The sequence below is a fragment of the Lissotriton helveticus genome, chromosome 4_1 (assembly GCF_964261635.1).
Source record: "Lissotriton helveticus chromosome 4_1, aLisHel1.1, whole genome shotgun sequence".
NCBI lineage: Eukaryota > Metazoa > Chordata > Amphibia > Caudata > Salamandridae > Lissotriton > Lissotriton helveticus.
In genome coordinates, this window is record NC_136063.1 from 1,476,430,016 (window position 1) to 1,476,452,121 (window position 22,106).

At 44.8% G+C, this 22,106-nt stretch overlaps 1 protein-coding gene across 1 annotated transcript in view; it reads right to left on the reverse strand.

The window, feature by feature from the left end:
* Nucleotides 1–21,542, reverse strand: part of SSR1 (signal sequence receptor subunit 1) — a 149,854-nt gene extending 128,312 nt beyond the window's left edge. Inside the window, exon 1 of the mRNA XM_078688066.1 lies at nucleotides 21,240–21,542. Coding sequence (XP_078544192.1) covers nucleotides 21,240–21,303 — 64 coding nt within the window. The 5' untranslated portion in view covers nucleotides 21,304–21,542. The remainder of the gene's footprint in view (nucleotides 1–21,239) is intronic.
* Between the last annotated feature and the right edge of the window lie 564 nt (nucleotides 21,543–22,106).

Here is a 22,106-nt window from a genome sequence, read left to right on the forward strand (position 1 = left end):
GGTTTTGTGATGCAGCCCGGGCCAGTAGTGTCTGTGGTAGGATGAAGTGCTAGGTTGAAGTCACCCCCTCATCAATACAACGTCCGCACTTGTATTGTCAATAGCAGTAGCTATACCAGTCATTGGAGTCAGTTTTTGGGGCATATACATTTATAAACAACATACTATTACCCCCCCCAACATTCCCTGCACTTAGAGATATCTGCCATCATGATTGCTCATTACATCAACAGGCCAGAAAGGGAGAGATTGATGCAGTAAAATGCATACACCTCGTGAATATGAACGATAAACCAAAAAAAAAAAAAAAAAACAGTTTCCCGCCCTAATTGGATGCAAACTTGTGCGCAGTGCTAGGTGTATAGTGAGTCTCCTGTAAGAAGGCGATTTGTATGGAGTGCCTGGCCAAATAAGCCAATACCGGTCTACTTTTTTTTTTTAGGATTGCTTAATCCTCGTACATTCCATGAGAGACATCGAAGCTGGAGTCCAGAATAGTTTTCTCTGTTAGCAGTCAGTTATTCGTGGGAGTAATATGCGTAACCAAGGGTCAGTTATATAGACACTCAGCACTGCGAATACCAACAATGATCCATTCAAACCAACAAAACAGTAAAACCAACTTAACCAAAAAGAACCCCCATCCCCCCACCCCCATTGGATACACATAAACAAGGTACCTGGTGAATGCCATCAGAGGAAGAAACATTGAGGACATAGTGGACAGTCAGGCTTATCCCAGAGGCAGTGTGTAAAGCATTTGCACATAACCAGCAGTAATACAGTGAAAACACTACAAAATGTCACCACACCAGTTAAAATAAATATCCAATATTTACCGGTGCAAAACAAGACCAAAACGATAAAAATCCAACATACAGTGAACAAAATATGAATAAAGCAAAAATAGACTTTATATACAGCTCCTTGAAGTCGATAGCTCCGTCCTGGGCCATCATGGCGTCGTGAGCAAACAAATCAACAGTTCCTTTCGGTCGCGGCATCGCAGACCAGCTACGGGGTCGGGGAGACCCATAAAACAGGACCTTCAAAGATGCAGGGCATTGTACCTTACAGTGAGCTACAATAGTGCTGCGTCAGTTCTGGAAGTCGGTGTAAGAGTTGTCGGGCCCTTGAAGTCACATGTTGCAGCTTGAACCCTGTGAGTTTGAAGTCAGGAGTGCTGGCAGGCATCGGGGCTGCGGTGTGAATCAGAGCAGTGAGACGTGAGGTGCCTTCAGGTTGCTGTGCAGGTAGCCGCTCGGTGAGGGTCATCCACCAGCATCGGTAATGAAGTGCGACAGTGCTCAGTGTTCTTCATGAGCGGTGTCCACAGGTCACGGTGCAGGCAGCGGCGTCGTAGGGGATACCAGGGCGGCAGTGTGAAGCAAGGCGGTGCGGAGTGCAGTGCCCACAGGTCACTGTGCAAGCAGTGGCTTGGTGGCAGCATAATCGGTGAGACCAGGGTGCGAAGTGTGGCGGTACCCACTACAGTGCCTTCAGGTCAGATCCGGCAGCGGCGTCGTTGGGTTACCTTTTCTCCTTGGTGGCAGCTGAAACATCCAGTTCCAGAAGCAGGACCCAGAAGATGTTTAAGTCTTTGATTTCCACCGAGACTTCCAACAGAAGGCACACTCTACATCAAACCCTTGGAGATACTTAGGATGCAGAAAGTACAGTCCAGTCCTTTCCTTGCCCAAGACAGAAGCAACAACTGCAGGCCAACCCAGCAAAGTGGTAGTCTCTCCTCACAGCTCTTTTTTTACTGGCACTTTCCTTAGTCCAGCAGTTATCTAAAGTTCTGAGGTGAGGGCCCCAATAGTCATACCATATTTTCCTTTGAAATTGGTAGAAACAAAGTTCCTCAGGCAAACAAACCAGTTCAGCCTGGCTCAGGCCAGGTTCACCACGGGAGATGGGGACAGCTTTGCGAGAGGCAGCCACAGTCTATTCAGGTACAAGCGACCACTCCTCCCACCACTCTAAAAACACAGCCCGGTCTATTCAGCCTCGCTAGGAGTCACCCAGGTTTGGCAGGACACCTCAACACCCTTGTGGCTGTCTAAAGTGAATGCACATCCCCAGCCCCTGTCACTCCAAAACCAGAAAGTCAATATACAAACCAGCAGAGGCACACAACAGCTAGACAAGAAAATACTTATTTTCTAATAGTGGTATTTTCAAACACACAATATAAAAATCCTCTTTCCTAAAAAGTATTTTTAAATCCTGAGTTCAGGCATACTAAACTCAATTTTCTATCAGCTCCCACTGGCAAGCTACATTTGTAGTGTTACCAAGCAGCTTCCATGTTAACCTACGGAGAGAAAGCCTTTCAACAGGGAAAACGAAATACAGCGTTTTTCACTATGAGGACATGTAAAAATAGTCCACTCCACGTCCTACCTTTTAAATACACTGCACCCTGCTACCTTGGCCCTTACCTTAGGGGTGACTTAGATGTAAGAAAAGATAATTATGGACACCCAATCATAACAATTTACTTAGGGACCACATGCACTTTGCACAGAATAGCAGTGGTAAAGTGCCCAGTCCTAAAACCAACAAAAACAATGTCAAAAACAGGAGGCCAAAAAGCAAAAAGTCTGGGAGTAAACCTGCTGAAAGCGGCAAGCCTAACAATCACTGGGAACAGAGAAGAAGCTGCAGCACTGCCTACAGGAACTAAGAATGAGGAGTACCACTGGGAGCATAGATGCAGCTGCAGCACTGCCTACAGGACTAGGAATGAGGAGTACCACTGGATACAGAGATGTAGCTGCAGTACTGCCTACAGGACTCAGAAAGGGGGATTACAACTGAGAACAGAGACACAGCCCCCACATAAAGACCAAAATGTACAGCCATCTTCACAGAAACGGAGCTCAGAGCGAGTGAAACATAATTAATGATAAAAAATGAAAGATTGGGTGAAAGGGCGCTAGCAAGTAAAGACAATCTCTGAGCTTCTAACTGTGACTGCTCACCTTGATCTTCAGTGACCCAGACTCTGTAGATCATAAGCGAAAGCTAAGGTGGGAAGACACAGAGAAACAGTGAGTGGGAGGGTAAAGCAATAACACTGGTCAGCTGCTCGAGTTTGCAACATTTACAGAACCAGAGGCAGGCAATTGGAAATAAATTGTGCAAGAAAAACTGAAATGGAGACAAGCGAAATGAGTAACCGGGCCAGTCGCTATGGGAGGGAAAGACCGACCAAAAGGAGGGACAATGGGAACAATTTACTATTCAAAAGTAAGGGATTTAGAAAGACCCGAAACAACCAATGACAAGTGATAGGACCACTTGAAGCCCATGTATTGAATACACCACGCCTCGCAAAGCAGCGCTTGCATGCTGCTAGGCTCTACCTAAAAATAACCAATGGTTACAGGTATGTTCTAGTTCGGTTCAGATTTTACTCACACAAAACCATAGAAATTAAGCAGTGGGAAATTGAGAGTAGGGGAGAGGGGTTGGCCTAACGGCTAGGGCGCTCTACCTCGGACCTGGGTTCGAGTCTCGCTAACGAAGCCAAAAACCTCCTGTGATTCTGGGCAAATCACTTAATCTCCCCGTGCCTAAAATGAATGCGTGTCCTCATGTAACGTAACTGGTGCTATGTAAAGCGCTCTGATACCTGATTCAGTTCGGGTCTAGTTCGCGCTATATAAAACTCTGCAAAAAAAAAAAAGTTTTAGTTACCTCAAGTAACTAGAACGCGTGCCCCCGCCACGTAGTACAGCTTTCTCATCAATAATTTTACAGCAGCTGTATCAATGATGTCATAGAAGATGTAAGGAGTAAAGTAATATTTGGGGTAATTTGCAGTGCATGGAGAGGGCGCAAGTTATAGTTACTTGAGATAACTAGATTTACTGAATTTCTATGAGTTTGTGTGCGCAAAATCTGAACCCATTTATAATGCCCTTGTAACCTTTGTTTTTTTAGAGAATTTCTATGGTTTTTAATGCTAGAACGTTCCTGTAACCTTTTTTTTAAGGAAATGTCTAGTTTTTTTTTTTTTTTTAGCAAATAATTTTTTTAATACCATACGAGAATCTAACAGCTGCCGTGCACATCCCTCACCGTGCATGGCCTTTGGCCCTGGGAAGCAGGGAGTAGGCTACATGGCCTGGCCAGCGGCCAACCCCAATCCTCCCCCAAGGTAACCAACCTGGGGGGAGGGGGGGAGACACAGCTCCCCCTCCCTAGATTGATTTTGGCCCCAGGGACCAGACAATAAAGGATGGCTGCCAACCTAGGGTACCCACCATCTCCTTGCTGGGGGCCAAGGAGGAAGCCCCAATGTTACTATGCCTGCATCCAGCGAGAGACGGTATTGCTCCCATCTGCAAGGAGCAGCTAAAACTGCTGCTCCCTGTGGGAAGGAGCAAAATTCAGATCAATTTCCCTCTCTGCATTTCTAAATCTCACACCAGCTGGGAGCAACTTTGAAATTGCTCTGGCCAAGCTAGAGTAAACATGAGCAGAGAAACCACTATGTCTCTGGGATGGGCACCCTGGGACAGAGCAGGAGCCCACCCTGGGAAATATGGGTCCTCAATGGCTCCAGGAGGGGGGGTACCGTGCCCCCTCCCACTTTATATTGAATTGGAGGCCCAGTGTCAAAATCGGCCCAGGAGGATGGGGTGCCCCCTCCCCCTTCTTGTACTATGACATTACCCCCCCTGGACCTGGCCTACCAAGGAGACATTAGAAAATAAAAGTGCGGGCAACAGTTTATTTTTTTTTACCATTGATCCTCTGCAAATGTGCAGTATTTTTTTTTTACAAAAATGCTTCTGTCCCGAGGTGGAGTCCCTGTGGGACCACCACCAGGCCTAGGGGGTCAGGGTATTCCTACCCTGCCCGCTTCTATTTTTATTTTTGCGTTTTTCGGGACTCTAGTTGAGTCTCAAGGTGGCTGCAACCACTTCCTGGTTTAAGTGGTGGCAGCCAATCAGTTCTCATTCGGATCCGTGGAGGTACTGCATCCCTAGATATACATATATTTTTCTTTAACTCCAAAACTACTTAACAGATTTACACGAAATTACAAAAAGAGATCCTTCTGGACCAAGATCTTGCTTGGTGCAAAATTTGGGGGAAATTCGTTTAGCAGTTCGTGCTGTAACAGTGTTCACGAATCCCTATGGAAAATAGCATGGGGAATGCACATTTTTGGTAAATGACCCCATTTTTTGAGACCCGTTTGACGAATCGCCCTAAAACATTCTAAACAGCAGCTAAAGCTAGCGGCTAATTAGCGTTGAAAATTTCGAGAAGATTCGTCAGACAGCACCAAAGTTATATTTTACCGTACATTTCTCAAAAACTACTGAGCAGGTTTACACCAAATCACAAAAAGGACAATCTGCAAGCCAAGATGTAGCTTCTTGCCAATTTTGGTGCAATTCGTTTCAGCAGTATTTGCTGTAGCTCGTCTATGGAAAATGCATGGTAATTTAGCATTTTGGGATCCCGCGGTTTTTCTCGGCCCCAGTTTGACAGATCACCCTGAAACTTTCCAGGAAGGAGCCGAGGTGGATGAACTTTTTATTGGAAAATTTTGTAAAGATCCACAAAACAAGGCCAGAGTTATTGCTAATCCTATGGAATAGCAGACCTAACTATAACTACTTAAGAGGCGACTGCCGTGAGTGAGTGAAATATATATATATATATATATATATATTATATATATATATATATATATATATATATATATATATATACACACACGGCGGGGCCAGAAGTGTATATGTAGTGCTGCATAACATAGCTGGCAAATTTGTCATTTTTTTTTTCCAAGTTCAAAACGTTAATGTTGTCATTGACAAATACACTAAGTATAACGTTACTTTAACCTCTGTTTCATGTGAATGTCTAGTTTTAAGTAAAGAAATACTTCATTATCATACGTAAATGCAACTGTGGCCAGGCCTTTCAATACCCAACACCATCCAGTGTCATGAGCAATTATTAGCGACGTGGCTAAACCCTTCCTTGAACTTGGGCACCTCAATGAAGATTGCTGGTTCAATCTTAATTTGGAGGCCAATCGGGATGATGTTCTCTTTTAGATATCTGGTTAGCAAATGGCCATGCCAAAGGGCGTCTCGGTCTCTGGATGAGATACATTGATGGAGAAGCGTGGCTCAGTGGTTAGAGGCGGCAGACCCGGAAGCTGAGATCGACCGTGGACCAGGGTTCGATTCCCCGCCTCGGTGGGTCTCGGGCTCAAAATTCCACAGACTCGACAATTCTCGCTCTGGTGCCTACTCAACTCACGGGGTCACACTCTGCGACTCTGGGCAATAGTTTGCTTAATCTCCACTACGGCCCCTCGCGGCGGGATGCCTGGCTTTCACCTTGTGGACACCCTGCCGGGGTTTCTCACAGGGGAATACCAGGATGGGTTCCCTAAGCAAGCGCCGGGACGCTTACGGGCAGCTGTGCGCTTTACAAGTCCAACACATTTACATTTACATGACATCCTCCTCATTTGGAACGCAGATTCGGATGAACTCATGTCTTTCCATTCTTGGCTGAACCAACAATCCCCTCACCTTAACTTTACAATTCATTCGGACAGCAAAAAAGTGGACTTTTTGGACATCATCTATGAAAATGATGGTACCTTACAAGCTACACTATACCGTAAACCCGCTGAGAGGAACTCACTCCTGCAATACAACAGCCACCATCCTCGAGCCCTACGAGACAATTTGCCCTTTGGGCAGTTCCTACGTATTCGTAGGAACTGTTCCAATAAGGACCATTACATTGAGGAGTCCGAAGACCTCTCGAATCGTCTCCAACAACGCCGATACCCTGGGAGACTTGTTAAAAGAGCTAGGAAACGAGCCTGGTTTTATCCCCGCGAGCATCTACTGACTCCTAAGGACAGAACTGACCAGCAACAAGAAAGACTTGTATGTGTTACCACATTTTCAACCAAAAGCAACAGAATAAAGCGGGTTGTTAATCAACACTGGAAACGGATTGCAGATGATGTAGGACAAGATAATACACCATTACATGCTTTCAGAAAAGCTAAGAGCGTTAGGGACCATGTTGGGAAATCCCTGTTACAATCAAAGGAGGAACCAACTGTCACAACTATGTGGAATCTTCCACCCATTGTGGGCCACTTTAGATGTGGACAATGCAAGGCCTGCAGCACTACCGTACAAACCAAGGAATTTGAATATAATCAACGTAAGGTGCAATTACAATCACACACTAATTGCAATACAACCAATATAATTTATGCTATAGTGTGTCCATGCAATCAGATCTACATTGGCCAGACTCAACAGAAAGCTAAAGTAAGGATCCTTCAGCACTCAAGTCGTATTCGATGCGAAGTACAAGGCGCACCTCTTGTTGAGCATTTCAAATCTGCCTCACATGCCCCTGACAGCTTTAAATGGGTGATTCTAGAGAAAGCAACCCTGGGACCCCGTGGTGGTAATATCACTAACATCTTAAACACACGGGAACTGAAGTGGATGCTTTATTTTGATTCCATCCAGAATGGCCTGAATGAAAATTTTAGCTCCTTTTCCCCAATTAGCTACTCTGAATTAATATGCATATTTGATAACAATAGCTCTGTCTCTGGTGTATCTAGACCCTTGATCACAACATCTAGGAACTATGGTGTTGCTGGTTCTGTTAGATATGGCTTTTACCGTCATGCGACAGGTACGCCGCAGTATGATATCGTAATGACACTCATTGTGTCCATGGGCACATATGTATGCATTTCCATGTCTGATTTCTTGCCCAAATTCACGCAACGACACTCTGCTGCCTTATTAACGTATATGAGTTTTGATTATCTTTGTTTGACGGGGCCTTTACCGTCATTGTACAGGTACGCCGCAATTTGTTGTCCTAAAGATACTCACTATATTTCTATATTCATAATGTTTTAATTCACACTACGATGTTTTTTTCACTTGCTTCTGTATGTTTACGTTTCACTGTGGTATTGAACATTAAGAGGCTCGGATTACTGTGATATTGAACATTAAGAGGCCCAAACTTAGAATCTGCAACACGGGCAGGCGGATCACTGTCCCTTCAATAATGTGAACGACAGTGCTTTTTAGAATGTATCCGTAACCCTAATCAGGTGCATTGTTATTGGATTCACCTCTACTGATTCCTGAGCCACCACTTGAGTCTTTCTTCCATAAGCTACACGGACCATCAGAGGTCACGTGTTTAGGTTGCCTTGGTTACCCGTCTAACAGGAACCAGCCGATCGCCATTACTGAACGAGAGTCGGCATTCAGACGGATTTACTCCGCTCCCGGTAGGTCTTGCTTAAACCTGTTGCTGCCCCTTTTTGATATCAATGCCCCCTTAGGTTGACCTGGCTTTGTCCTAAATTCCCGTCTTATTTCTCCAGACGGTGAATCTCGCGATCACGCGCAGCGGGACCAGTGCACTCTACCCGACCCTTTGGTGGACATGAGTGGCTCCAACAGCTTCAACCCTTGCGAGTTATTTGACCTCTGGTATACAGCGTACAAATTCCCCCGGTCTGGTGGCTTCCTTTTATTAACAAGCATTTACAATGCAATGGTTTCGCCTTTGGAAAAGTTAGAGCAGCGCAGCTATGCAGTTTAAATTCCCTTTATTGGTATGTCCGTGTGCTACATACAGCACCTGGTTACACTAGTGTGCTAGGTCCTTTAACGGTAAAATACACTCAATCTAATCACCCTACAAATGGGGTGCCAAATAGCACAGCTGAACGCCTTGCGCCAATATACTGTGTGATTCTTGACAAAAAAAAATCACATAATCTCCCTGGGCCTAAAAAACATGCCTCCTCCCCTCTATTATATAATCCAAGGGCTCCAACTGCCGTGGCCAAGTTTGTGCTTCTTAAAACTGCACAAAAGTGCCTTTAGGGTTCAGAGAGGGGCAGTGCGCAGGGGCAGTGGGCAGATTGTAGGCCTCCTGCGTGGGCAGTGTGCGGGGAGTGGGGAGTTTTAAGGGTCACTCATAGGAAGTGTTTAGGGGCAGTAACGCGTTTTTAGGGTCGGCTCAGGGTGGCAGCTAGCTACAGTAAGGTGTTATTAGGGCCCAGGGATGGATAGGGTATGGCTTACCAATGTGTATTTTAGTGTAATTAAACCACAATCATTAAATAACATTTTATGAAGCAGCCGGGCTCGTAGTAGTAAACACCACATAGAATCACACCGTCCGTAGTGCAAACCTACAACGAAGCGCCAAGAGGCGCTGGGACACGCGCTGGGCGCATTGAGGACTCCTGGTCGCTGAATACCATTCCTAGATTAGCGTAATCTAGCGCCTAGACGCCCAATCCGTCTGGATTGTGTCATTGTAAGGATCTCATTACATAATCCAGAGCACCTCACCGAGTAACCACCTCGATGATATTCAATGTATCGACATTGGAAGGATGAACAGCTAAGCCACGGCTCGGCTGGGTGCTTTATCTGACATAACCTCAAGGCACTGGAATTATGCATCGGAGGGGGGCACATTATGCAGCAGGGTTGACTGAAATATGAGGCAAGAAAAGGCAAATGGTGCAGCGTCATGCAACGCATTTGCTGATAGCATGACATCATTTTGTCATTTTTACCCTCGTTAAAACTGTCTGGGAACAATAGTCTGCAGCTCGTCTTAACACACAAACACAGCAACAAGCCTCAGAAAGGAGAGAAGACAACCTTACGAGGGGCTTCCACTGCCCGCCATCAGTTGTCACTGCGACTTTAGTAACGTTTGAAGTGTGTGAAATAGAAACTGATTTGTTTTTTGTTCGAATCATGCCATGGTGGAGCAGAGGACGAATTATGCAGCAAATGCAGCGCTTCCATAATGTGCGGAAAACGTCGCAGCCGCACAATGGCACAGCTCCAGTGCGCTGCAGGACGTGTGTTTGTGTGACTGTTTGCCTATTGGTGCAGATGTGTAGGCATCCTGCAATCTTCGCCCGTGTGCACCTGTGTGGGGTGTCGGTGTGTCTGTGTGTTTCTGTCCTCTGTGACTCTGTGTGCACCTGTCTGTCTCTGAGTAGTCGGACGCGTCTGCCCCCCTGTGTCTGTCTGTCTGCGTGTGTGACTGTCGTTTGAGGAGTTGTGCATGGCTATCTGTTGTCTGTGTGCCTCTTTGTATGTTTGTGTTTCAGTGTGTCGTACTTCAGTAGTTGAACGTGGGTATTGTATGTGTGAGTTTGTGTGTGTGCCTATTTGTGCATTTATGTTTGTGTGTCTGTCTTTGTGCACAGTTGTGTGTCTCTTTGTGTGTCTGCCTTTGCATAGATGAATGTGTGTGCTCGTGTTTGTGTCTCCTTGCCGTCTGTGTGTGTGTACTCTGTGTCTATGTGTGTGCTTGTGTGTGACTGTTTGTCTGTCCGTCCGCGGCTCTCGCAGTGAAGTGTGGCAGGGTCGGGGCAGTGCCTACAGGGCAGAGTCCTGGTATCCCCCTCCCCCCGGGGTCTCCCGATCTAAATACTCTATCTGTACTACCCTGAGTGACCGCCACACTTTTCTGAACCCGCTGCCCGTTTCACGGAGGCGGATAGCAACCGATTTCCTAATCCAGGCCCTCAGCTCCGTACTCTTACCCCGGCGGCCAACTTGGTGAAGCGTAGAAAGGGAGGAGGGAAGGAGCCCCGGCCACGAACAGAGCTATACAGCAAGCCGTAAAGCGAGAGGAAGTGCTGTAAGGCCGTGAAATACGCTTGACATAGAAATAAAACTACAATTTGGCGGCGGCTACTGGACAAAGACAAGCATTTACACACGGGCTCAGGGAGGGGGGACGGGCTCACGTGGGTGGTGAGATCTGCACGGTTCTAACGTCTTCCGCTGATCCTTACCTGACCGCTGCTGCCCTCCTCCTTGCTGCCGGTACGGATTTGCGGTGGGGGCGGGCACCACAATGTGCCCCGCGCCCCCTCCGCTCCACCCTCGTCAGGCTCCTCTCCGGTCTCCCTCCAGGCATGGGAGACCGGCAACACCGGCAAAGGCTTCCCCCAGGCAGGGGGAAGCGGCAAACAGCAAGGCTTCCCTTTCCCTCCCCCGGGCTGCGGGTGCGGGACTTCCGGCCGGCCGCGAAGGGATTGGCCGGCCGGCCAGGTACTTCCGGGCCGCCGCGGGCAGCGCGGCGGCCCTCGCTAGGCAGGCAGGCGGGCAGAAATCGCGAGGTGGGCACTCGCTGGGGGCGTGAGAGGACACGGACGGCGGGAGGGGGCGGGAGAGGACACGAACGGCGGGAGGGGGCGGGAGAGGACACGGACGGCGGGAGGGGGCGGGAGAGGACACGGACGGCGGGAAACGTGCACAGGACAGCAAGGGGGGGCGGAAAGGCACACGGAGGGGGCGGGAATGGACAGCGCATCTGAATTCACTTTCAGTGAAAGGGGAGGGAACGGGAAAAAACGTAACTCCGCCCTGGGAAAAAATCTCCGGAACGCCCCCGAATCTGGTCCAGCCTTGATGGACAGATCCGGCACTCAATGGCTAGCCTCCATTTATGGAGCTAACCAATGAGAGCCGGGGGACGTTCCAGGAGTCCTTATTGACGACATAGGATTTCACCTGCGCTGAAGAGCTGCGCAGAGCGCAGCCTTCGGCAGGCGAAACCCAAAAATGTGCCGTCTTTCCTTTTTCTTCCCAGATACATCACCAATCTATGTAAGGGCATCTTTTCACTATTTCCTACTGTTGGACGCATTTTCATTGTTAGGGTCCCAATTAATATCTCCCCCATTCACAGGACCCGAAGTAATTCTTCCTTTGAGAGGGTTCTCAATCCCATCATCCATGTTGGAGACGAGCAACCTCTGGTATGTCTGGTCCACCATTTTACTGTGCTAAACTAAATTAATTTAATACAAAATTTGACTTACGCACCTCACTTAATTCAATTATCAATTCATCACCCATTGAATAGGTTGCCTGCCCCATCCCCGTCCTGATGAAGACCCCGAAGCAAGGATATAAATAACGCCTGCAACTGTTAGAGGGTCGAAACGTCTACAGCTTTAATGTTTATTCAGCTTCACCCCATGATCTAGTCATTTATTGCGATATGTGGAGCATGATCTTTACCAAATGATTTATTGAATCAAAGATCTTTCTCTTTGTCTAATTTTGGATTTTGATACATAGCACATTGAGGCCGTTAGGCCAGTTTTTATATTGTCACCATCCTATACCTACACCACCCTGCACTACAGCACTTCCCTCTTTTCCAGGGGCACTATGAATAATATGGTATTGTACATTTAAATTAATGATGATCAGCATATACCTACATTGTGAATAAACAACAATGCAGGTCAATTGAGTTTTTCTATTGTTATTTAATTGTCTGAATTTGTTGCTCATTGCTGGGACCCCTCTCCTCAGTACTAACCCCTTGATAAGGCACATTTCAGTGGCATGTGCATTACATATTTCCTCCAAATTGTTTGAGAGACAACAGTACTGGTCATGATTGGCTGCAGAAGTCAAATTGATTCAACACACGTTCAAGCCCCTTAACCACTTCCACGCTAATGACAAAGCCAGCTCGTCATGGGCTTTACCTATGGTGCGCTCATGACGAGCTGGCTTTGTCATGAACAAGCCTTTTTCTTCTTCAGCGCACAGCGGGAAACGCGGTAGCGCTGAAGCAGTTAATATAGCATGTCATTGGCACATGTATGGCATATTTCCTCAAAATTCTCAATACAGAAAATACTGGTCGTAATCCGCTACAGTAGCTAAAATCATGTCCCAGCCCCTTGATAAAGCAAATTTCATTAACGTGTGCATGGCATATCCAACACCATAAGGAAGACAAATTGCATACTATTAAGCCAAGCTAAATGGTCTTAATAAATGTTGAAATAATCCCTGCACACGTATCTTCATCTTTGGCCAGTCACCATATGTCTATAATATCCTACGGGAGACATCTGTTCCGTATTGTCACAATTTCAATGGACCCCCTTTTCACGCATCATATCGATGATCAGATTTCTTATGCATTTGAAGTTCAAAATCATCTGTGAGAGGAGAACAATATAAACAAGGAAAAGAATAACAAAATAAGTACTGTGATAAACTAAGCAAAACCAGTTCACTAAATATGTGCACTTCTGGAAACCAAATATAATTACTCAATTCCAGTTCAGAACTAAGGGAGGGAAGCTTTATACAAGAGTCTAAACCTTCAACCCACATTATTATAAGTGTACCAATAACTCCTTACACGTGTTCGTGCCTGCAGGGGTCATAGTCTAAAATAAAACGGGATTCCCACCTTCTCAGGGTGACCAACTAGTTCCTAGGGTGTTTGGGTACGGTGTCCAGACTAAACAATTTGGCTAATTTATACATATGGCGACTGGCCATGGATGAAGATACATGTGCAGGGATTATTTCAACATTTAGAAAGGTCATTTAGCCTAGCAAAAGTGTGTGCGATTTGTTTTTTCAGATGTGGTCAGATACGCCATGCACATGTTTAATGAAATTTGCTTTAACTAGGGGCTGGGACATCTGTTAGCGCCTTGAGACCCTCTGGGTGAGTAGTGCGCTATATAAATGCTTTGATTGATTGATTGATTGGTTTAATGAATTTGGCTACTGCAGCCGATTACGAGCAGTATTTTGCCTCAAAGAATTGGGAAAATATACCATACACATGCCTATGAAATCTGCTTTATCATGGGGGTGGAACGTGTGTAATGAATGTGGCTACTATAGCCAATTACTAGTAAATCTGATTCTCTCAAGAATTTGGGGGAAATACACCAGTATCTTATTTGGGTTTGTGCACAGTATAAGACTTTATATAATTTGTTAACCAGAGGCTCTCCTTCCATGGATACTGAATGATATGGATAATGGGGAATATGCAATGTACATGCTTACCATATGTAAAACAATATCATGAAATGTTTGCTCTCCACACCACTGGAGTCAAGCTATCCTGGCTGAAGGCGGCTGATAGCCAGAAACCGGTCCTAGGATGCTTGATTCCGGTCCAGTAAAGACATGGCATGGCAGTTCGGGATTGACTGTTCCCATGAGGCACAGGGTCAAGGCTGATTTGCATATGGCCATGTCTTATTTATTTATTTATTTAGAAAGTTTTATATAGCGCGAACAAGATCTTTGCAGATATCAGAGCGCTTTACAGAGCAGGGGATACAAACAGGAGAGTGAATAACAGGCCATTAAGTATAGCGTAATTGTAGGTAATATGTGGGGTGGGGTAGGCAAATGAGGGAGCATAGTAAAACAGGTACAGCAATAATGCAAATAGTACAAATAAATGTGAGCATAGACAGTCAGGTAAGTCAATAATACAAGTAATACAAATAATCGAAGGGATCGAACAGATAATACAGATCGGTGCAAAGACTTTTAAAAAAATCCACGTTAATAGCTCAAGTGTATTTAGCCATGTGTAGTATACTTGTAAAGCGCACAGCTGCCCCAGCAACGGGGCGTCCCGGCGCTGTATAACTCTGGGGAACCCGTCCTGGCTTTCCCTGTGGGATGGTCCCTTGCTGGGAGTCCCCAAGGTGGAGCCAGGCATCCCCGGAATTGGTGGGGCCGTTGTGGAGATTAGGCAAGCTAATGCCCAGAGTTGCCGAGTCAAACCCCTGATTAGAGTAAGCACCGAAGCGAGAATTATCGAGTCCGCTGACCAAGGTCCACGACCCTGCCGCGTCGGGAATTGAACCCTGGTCCCGGGCCGACTTCTGCTCTCAGGCCTGCCGCCTCTAACCAGTGAGCCACACTACTCCACTCCATGAGGATAGCTTTTACTTCTTTCTTAAAGAGTGTGATGGAGGAGATGAGCCTGGTTTCAGGAGGGAGAGTTCCAGATACTGGGTGCCATTCCTGAGAAGGAGCGTTTATAAGTTTTTTCCTTCCGGAATCTTCGAGGTTTTAGCAGAAGATTGTTTGTGCCTCTAGTGTTTCTAGAGCCGCCAGAGATTGTCAGCTTCTGGGTGAGGTATCCTGGTGAGCACAGGTGTACAGCCTTGTGTGTCATGCAGGCGATTTTCAGATGTATTCTGGCTTCAAAAGGCAGCCAGTTCAGGGATTTCAAGTCAGGGGAGATATGCGAGTGTTTTTTTGACCCAGTGATGAGTCTCGCTGCAGCGTTTAGAGAAGCTCTTAGGGGTGCAGTAGTAGTTAGAGGGAGACCGCAGAGGGCGATGCTGCTGTATTCTATTCGAGGGATGACTAGTGCTTGTACTGCAGTTTGGAAGTCTTTGGATGGGAGGAAGGGTTTAAGTTTCCTCAGGGTATTGATTTGGTAGTTCGCTCCCTTAGTGGCCTTGCTGATATGTTGAGATTGGTGTCGAGTGTTATGCCTAGAGATTTTGCTGAGTCCACGATGGTGGGTTGGACGTTGAGTGCAGTTAGGTGTTTAAGCCAAAGTTGAGTGGTAGAGATCTTCGCGGGAGGTGAGATCAGAAGGAACTCTGTTTTCAGAGCATTGAGTTTGAGATGATTATCGGCCAGCCGGGATTGGGTGCTTCTGATCGTTGAGTTCAGGAGTAAAATGTCTTTGGGGGATTGTAATTTGAGATATAGTTGGGTGTCATCGGCGTACATGTCAAAGAGTACATTGGATGCTTGAAGCAAGGTGGTGAGAGGTTCCATAACTAGGTTGAACAAAGTTGGGGATAGGGAGGATCCTTGGGGGACGCCTAACGATACAGGTATTGGCGAGGACATCAGGTTGTTGCTCTTGAATTTCTGCGACCTGTTGTGTAGGAAGGAAGTGAACCACTTGAGAACAGTCCCAGATAGACCCATTCTTGTGTTAGACCCATTCTTGTGTTTAAAAGTTCGAGTAAATTCTCATGCTTGACGGTGTCTGAACTGGGGTGGTGTGGAGTGCAAAAAAACGATGGATTTAGGCCCAGATCTCTGTACTGGTGTGAATGTATGACATTGTTCTGCATTCTGTCCATCAATTGTTTTTGTAATTTACTTAAACTGCATACATTTCAGTTTTGTATCAGTATATGCATCACACTTGATAAAGCAAAGGCTTTTTTTCTGATATTAAGGTAATATTAGAAATAAGTCTTTCCAACACTACATGATTTGCCGCTCAAATATAAACTTAAATATATTTTAGAACTTCAGCCATTTTTCTAGCAGCTTATGAGTTCTGAAAATATATATATTTAAGTCTTAGAGGCTTTTCAGTTTTGAAATTCATTTATTAATTCAACAAAGCAAAAGCTTCCAATTTAATGGAGTGGGCTGCCCACAGGAGAGCTACAAGTATTTCACAAGCTACTTGTTGAAAAAGTCTGCTTTAATCATCCAGAAAAAAATGTTTTAAAAAACGTCCCTTGGCAAACAGGCTACTTGTTAGAAACTCTCGACATTACCAGCTCGTACACCTCTTTGCACGTGAACAAATGACTGAAGGCATTAGCTTCTTACCTGAAAACAAGATGGACACATTTCTCTGGAGTAATGAAATGATTCTAACAAGGATAACGTACTGCTTTCACAACAATAACTTTTTGCTTCTTGGCAAACATTTAGAAACGAAAATCATCATAGGAGGCTGCTACGTTCAAGATATATGAATTTTTCCAAGGGGGGTGGGGAGGGTCGGAGAACGCGAACACCGGATAGGGAGGTTGTAGATTTTCATCCCCAAATTATTTACAAGTGAAGAGAGACTAAAATATTTGCCATGAAGCAAGGGAAGGAGTCTCTTAACCACTACTTCGTACACCCGATTAACAACGATTGCCACATGTCCCTGATCAGGGACATCATCAAAATGAATGTTATTTTTCTAGATCTAGCGTAGACAAAAACCTTTGGCTTTACTACAAATAAATATGTAGATTATTTTTTATAGGGGCTTACATACCGCCTTCATCATTGGTCTGGTGTGCCATTCACACTTCAACCCACTACCGCAAGGAGTAATGGTCCAGCCCACTTCAGTCACTGGTGTCAATCAATGAGTGACCACGTTCTTACTGCTTGCATGCAGTGTGCACTACAGTTTAACAAAAGTGAGATTCTGCTCCATGGACAGCAGGGCCAACACTTCTTCGCATTCATTCATTTTAAAGGGAGCCAGCCATGCATCTGCCCAAACATTGCTACAGAACACTCATTACTGCTTGTAGTGTTCTGCATCGCATCCACGAACTGCACATTTTTCCCCCTCAATTGTTGTATTCCCATTAAAAGATGGCTGCATGGTTAAAGTATATTCAAGCATTCCTCCCATCACCTTTTGTGTGTTTGTTTTCTCTAATTTACTCAGCCTTCCATTATACTCACCAAGAACTAAACACAGACAATAACAAATAAGAATGGCTTGTCATACGGCAATCTGTAAATAGAATAGTTAGATTACATTCTGTCCCTTCGTATTCATAAAAGTTGTATTCTCCATAGCCAATTCCTTTCGTACATCCTAAACTACTACAGTAATTTGATGTAAATAATCAGCCTAGGAAAAACTCTTGGTCCTATTTGGCCAGAGAGAAACATGTGTTGGCTGCAAACGTGTACTTCCACTGCATAAAATCAAGTGCGATTAGAAAAAGAAATAACTTAACAAAAATTGTACATGCTTGGATTTTATTTCAACACATTTAAAGTGTGCTACCAGTCAAAAGAAACTCATGGATTTTTAAAGTAGTGCTGGACAAGTGGATCTCTCGTACTGTGGATACAACACCTGTACTACTCTCTAACTCAATTTAAAATGCTTAATGAAGACAGTGGCAGCCTATTTACAACACCGGACTACTTCTCTAAAAGCAAATACAAATGTATTTCCTAATCAATGCCTACTTTTAAAATCTACATTTGAACCATGTACATGGAAATGGGTCTCAAATCAAACTGAGAAAGTATGACAGAAAGTAAGCACACTTTAAAGTTCAATCATGGTCCCAAATCAATCCTAATTTGCCAAATTGTATCTATATTTTAACTACATGTAAATTTTCTGATATGGTGGTCAAACAATTTTGCGTTCCACCATTGCAAACCAATTGTAGTCAGACCCGTAACACTAAATCTATTTTTGTGCAAACCGTAAATAAAAAGAAATTAGCAAATACTTCTATTGTCCAACTAGCCTGCGAGTAAGCAAGTCTAACTTTCCACTCTACACTATTTTCTAGTCCTACATCATTGTCAGTGTTGCCTTCCCCTGTGCTCCACATAAAGCAACCTTTAAATTGTCACACAATTTGTATCGTCACTAGCTGCTTCTGAGGGGGCTAAAAAGGGAACGAGCAAGATGCCTGAAGTAGTGATCTAATTTGGGGCATTACAAGACCACTTATTCTACACCATAATTTTAGACAAGTGCCTAGATACACTAAAAGTGTGTGGTGTAGAACGGCAGTTGATGCAACAATTCCTTTCACAGGCCGTAAAAGCAGGTACTACTTTTTGCACTGGAAATGGTGTTCTAGTGCTGATAAAGAATCTAGGGGAATAGTTATGAGCCCCACTACGCTGCTCTTGCATCAGCAATTTGGTGATAGTGTGACTCAACTCTAAGATCCACACATGGCCACTTTGCTCGGCCTTCAGTGGCTCCATAAGGATGGAGTACAGCAACGCAGATAACTGTGTTGCCTAACTGCACCAAGTAGGCGTTCCATGGGTGTTCCCATACAACATCCATGGATTTTGATGCATTCCCAGATTTACCATAAGTAGTAGACATGGGACTGCGCCAGAAACATACGCCTCCCCAGGAGAGGCGCAATAAGGATAAATATCCTTATTTTGCCTCCTTACTTCATCTTTCTGTGTGTGCTACATTCTGCAACAGACAGAAACAGGAAAATACCTCAGGGGTTGATTTTTGTGCAGGAATGTGTCCTTTGTGCACACACAAAAAAAAATACAAAAAAAAAAATAAACACACACACACACACCTTACAAACGCAGGCACTCTTCTACCATGGTGGAAAGTTATCTGCGTTGGCGCCAGGGAGCCAAAACAGCGCCAGTGCAGAGGAAAAGGCAGGAATGCACTGTATTCTTTTAAATAAGGCACATTCCTGCCATTTCCCTGTCACACAGTCAGTCAGTGCAAAATTTTACCCTACCCTGAAGAATAATTCTGCCCCTCTCCATGAGGGAGCTTGCCTGACAAAATACAATAAATGTAGAACTGAAACCAGCCATCACAAGCACAATGAAAGATAGGTGTTTTACCTCTTTGCTCCCAGTGGATGTTTTAATAAATGTTTGCATTGCAGATATGGTTTGTGGCTCTTGAGAAAGACTATGCCCGGTGTTATAATGTAGCACATATATCCCACTCAATTAAGTTAGACTTTTTATCTGTATAGGGGTTGAGTTTTGGGGAAAATCGTGAGCAAGCTTAGACCGGTTTGTAGGATAGCACTTTGCAGTGACTTAGAAAGCCTCTATGTAAAAAACTGTAATATTTGAAATCAGACTTAACTTACCTAATTACATGTGCCTTTTTTAAAATCTGCTTTTCATAATTAAAACAACTGCCATAGGGTGTTAGTGTGCACCAGTACCATAGAGGCAGGCACATTAAGGCTTCTACTAGAGATGTGAGAAACAGCACCATATGTGAAAGCCTTCTCTACACACACACACTTTATGATGCAATGTAGAGATCTGACAATAGTCTGGACAAATAACCAAGCTTTTCATGCTTTATGGGAAGGCATATCTGTGAAAGACGATAGACTGGCTAGGGAATTTCCCAGTTTGGGAGGTAGAGAAATCTTGCTCCCACACTCTTCCATCTCTGGTCGAACAATACTTTGAAACCACCAGAAGATTAGCAGATGAAGATCTTGGAGTCAAAGTGGCTGGTATGAGTTGAGACAACGACGGTGGTAGGTGGGCTTTTGATGTCATTGGGCTTTGAAGACCATCATCTAATGGATGGGAAGCCAGATTGTTTTCTCAAGTGCCTCGGAAGCAGCGGTTTTTGTGGTAAGGCAGGTGTCAGGCATGCAGCTGCATTCTATAAGCAAAGAAGAATTACTGCTGGGGAGCCTAGAAATAGAGAATGACAGAAATCCAGGTGGCTGAGTAGCTGGCTGGCGACTTCTAGGGAAGAACATCCAGCAGATGTTTGGATTGGGGTATTGGAGTTTAAGGTTCTCATTGCAAATAGAGTTGTCAATACATTCTTGTCAGGGTCAGAAAATGTTATATAAATCTAAAATGCAACAGCTAGTCCAATTGGAATCCAAGAAAGCCTTTGGTTTTTCGACAACGTGAATACGAGTGACTCCCTACAAATAGGAGTTTAAGAAGGCGTACATTTCATAATCGCAAATTTCTTGGGACAATATCTGTATTTTTTGGGAACGCTTGCCACGTACAAGTCTGCAATAGGAACACTTTATAAGTGCACGCATCAGTCCTGCACTGGAGCACTCAGATCTCAAAGAACTCTCAGGTGAGCCAAAATCTTCCAAACGAAATGTTAAGTCTTATCCTTTACGCACCCCCGATTTTTAATTTAAAATGCAGGATAAAACTGCCTATTTCCTTGTAATCCCCTAAACTCCAATGGGTCTGTGTACGGTGAAAACCCAACACGTCTGCGGCGCGTGCAGAGAATGAATGGATGGACACGTCAGCCCCGAGACTGTGGGGGGGAGGGACTTCAAACCATAGGCACTCCTCAAACGTCAATATGGTGCAGACATCAGGCAATAAACGAGAACATTAAACAACCGTAATTTAGAGAATTTGTTGTCTCTCTCTTTTGAATTTCCGTAGGCATTCATCATGACAAGTAGAGACAAGGCAACAACTAGTTCCAACAAAATAGCCCTCATTGTAACCCTTTTCAGTCCTGCACAAAACATGGTTCACCGTTGATTTAAATAAAATGGCCCTTAAACATATCTCATTCCACTACCAGTAAAGCAAGAAAACAAGTCAAAATATAAGAAAATAACCCCAAACTAGCAGCGTCATAACCTAAAAATTCCCTTGGGATGCGTCCCAAATAGAGCCATTGCGTTCTTGGTGTTACGCTGGTTCTTATTGAAAGAGAAAACCTATGATGCCACGAAAGGAGACGAATCTTTATATGAAAGTTCTAATGGAAGTCGTTAGTCAGAACCTTCGCTATAAGACGAGATTGCAAAACTCCACCATCTCCTAAGACACAAAGCTTCTCCCTACAGTGCGAAAAGCAATGTCTGCACTTACCTTTCACCACGGAAATAGGGAAGGCCAGCAGCAAAAGCAGGAGCATTTTGTGTAAGGTCCTCATGACTGCAACGGACTACCAGGGTTGAAAAGCAACACCCAAAGGTACTTGTACTGCGCCCTCTCGCTTGAAAGGAGGGCAGCTGGCAAAAAGGTTTTGCTCAGGCCCTTGCGACTACGTATAACAAGCGCGACGTCCCGCCCCCATCCCAGCTCAGAGGGACGTGGCTCTCGGAGATCATAGAGACAGCTCTGAACTGCCAGATCAGCCTTCAGGACTGGTGCTGAAATACAAGGAGAACTAAAGAAAGGCATTCTCGCTCTCTCTGACGTCATCATGTAGGTGGGGCGATTAGGTATTACATTGTGAAACATCACCGTCCCCGCCATCTTGGAGTGATTGTGTTTGTGTTACGGTGTCTTTTTTGGTGGTTATATTAAGCGCGAAGTCGCGACTCGAACCGAATGTATTGGAGCGCTTTACATGAACACCAGTTACGTTACACAAGGACACTTTCATCTATTATTTTTTTGGGCAACTCTTACAATGCAATGATCGATTAGTTTGGCCAGAGGGTGACAGGGTTCAATAATAGGAACTTTTATTATGCTTCGTGGATTTAGATATACACGGAGGGTCGATTCGCCAGTTACTCGAAGTCTATATTGGCTAAAACACTACTGCTTCCTATTTTCATCCAGCGCTTGAGTAGCTGTCACATTTTCGGATTGCTTATGTGTGACATTTCCATTATTTTGGTGTACATATGAGTGACAGTCAGTTTCAGTTTATTTATTTTTTCAGCTGTCTGCCTTACAATAGTTTAAAACACAATTAAAAGAAACACAGTTCATAGGTTTGTATCA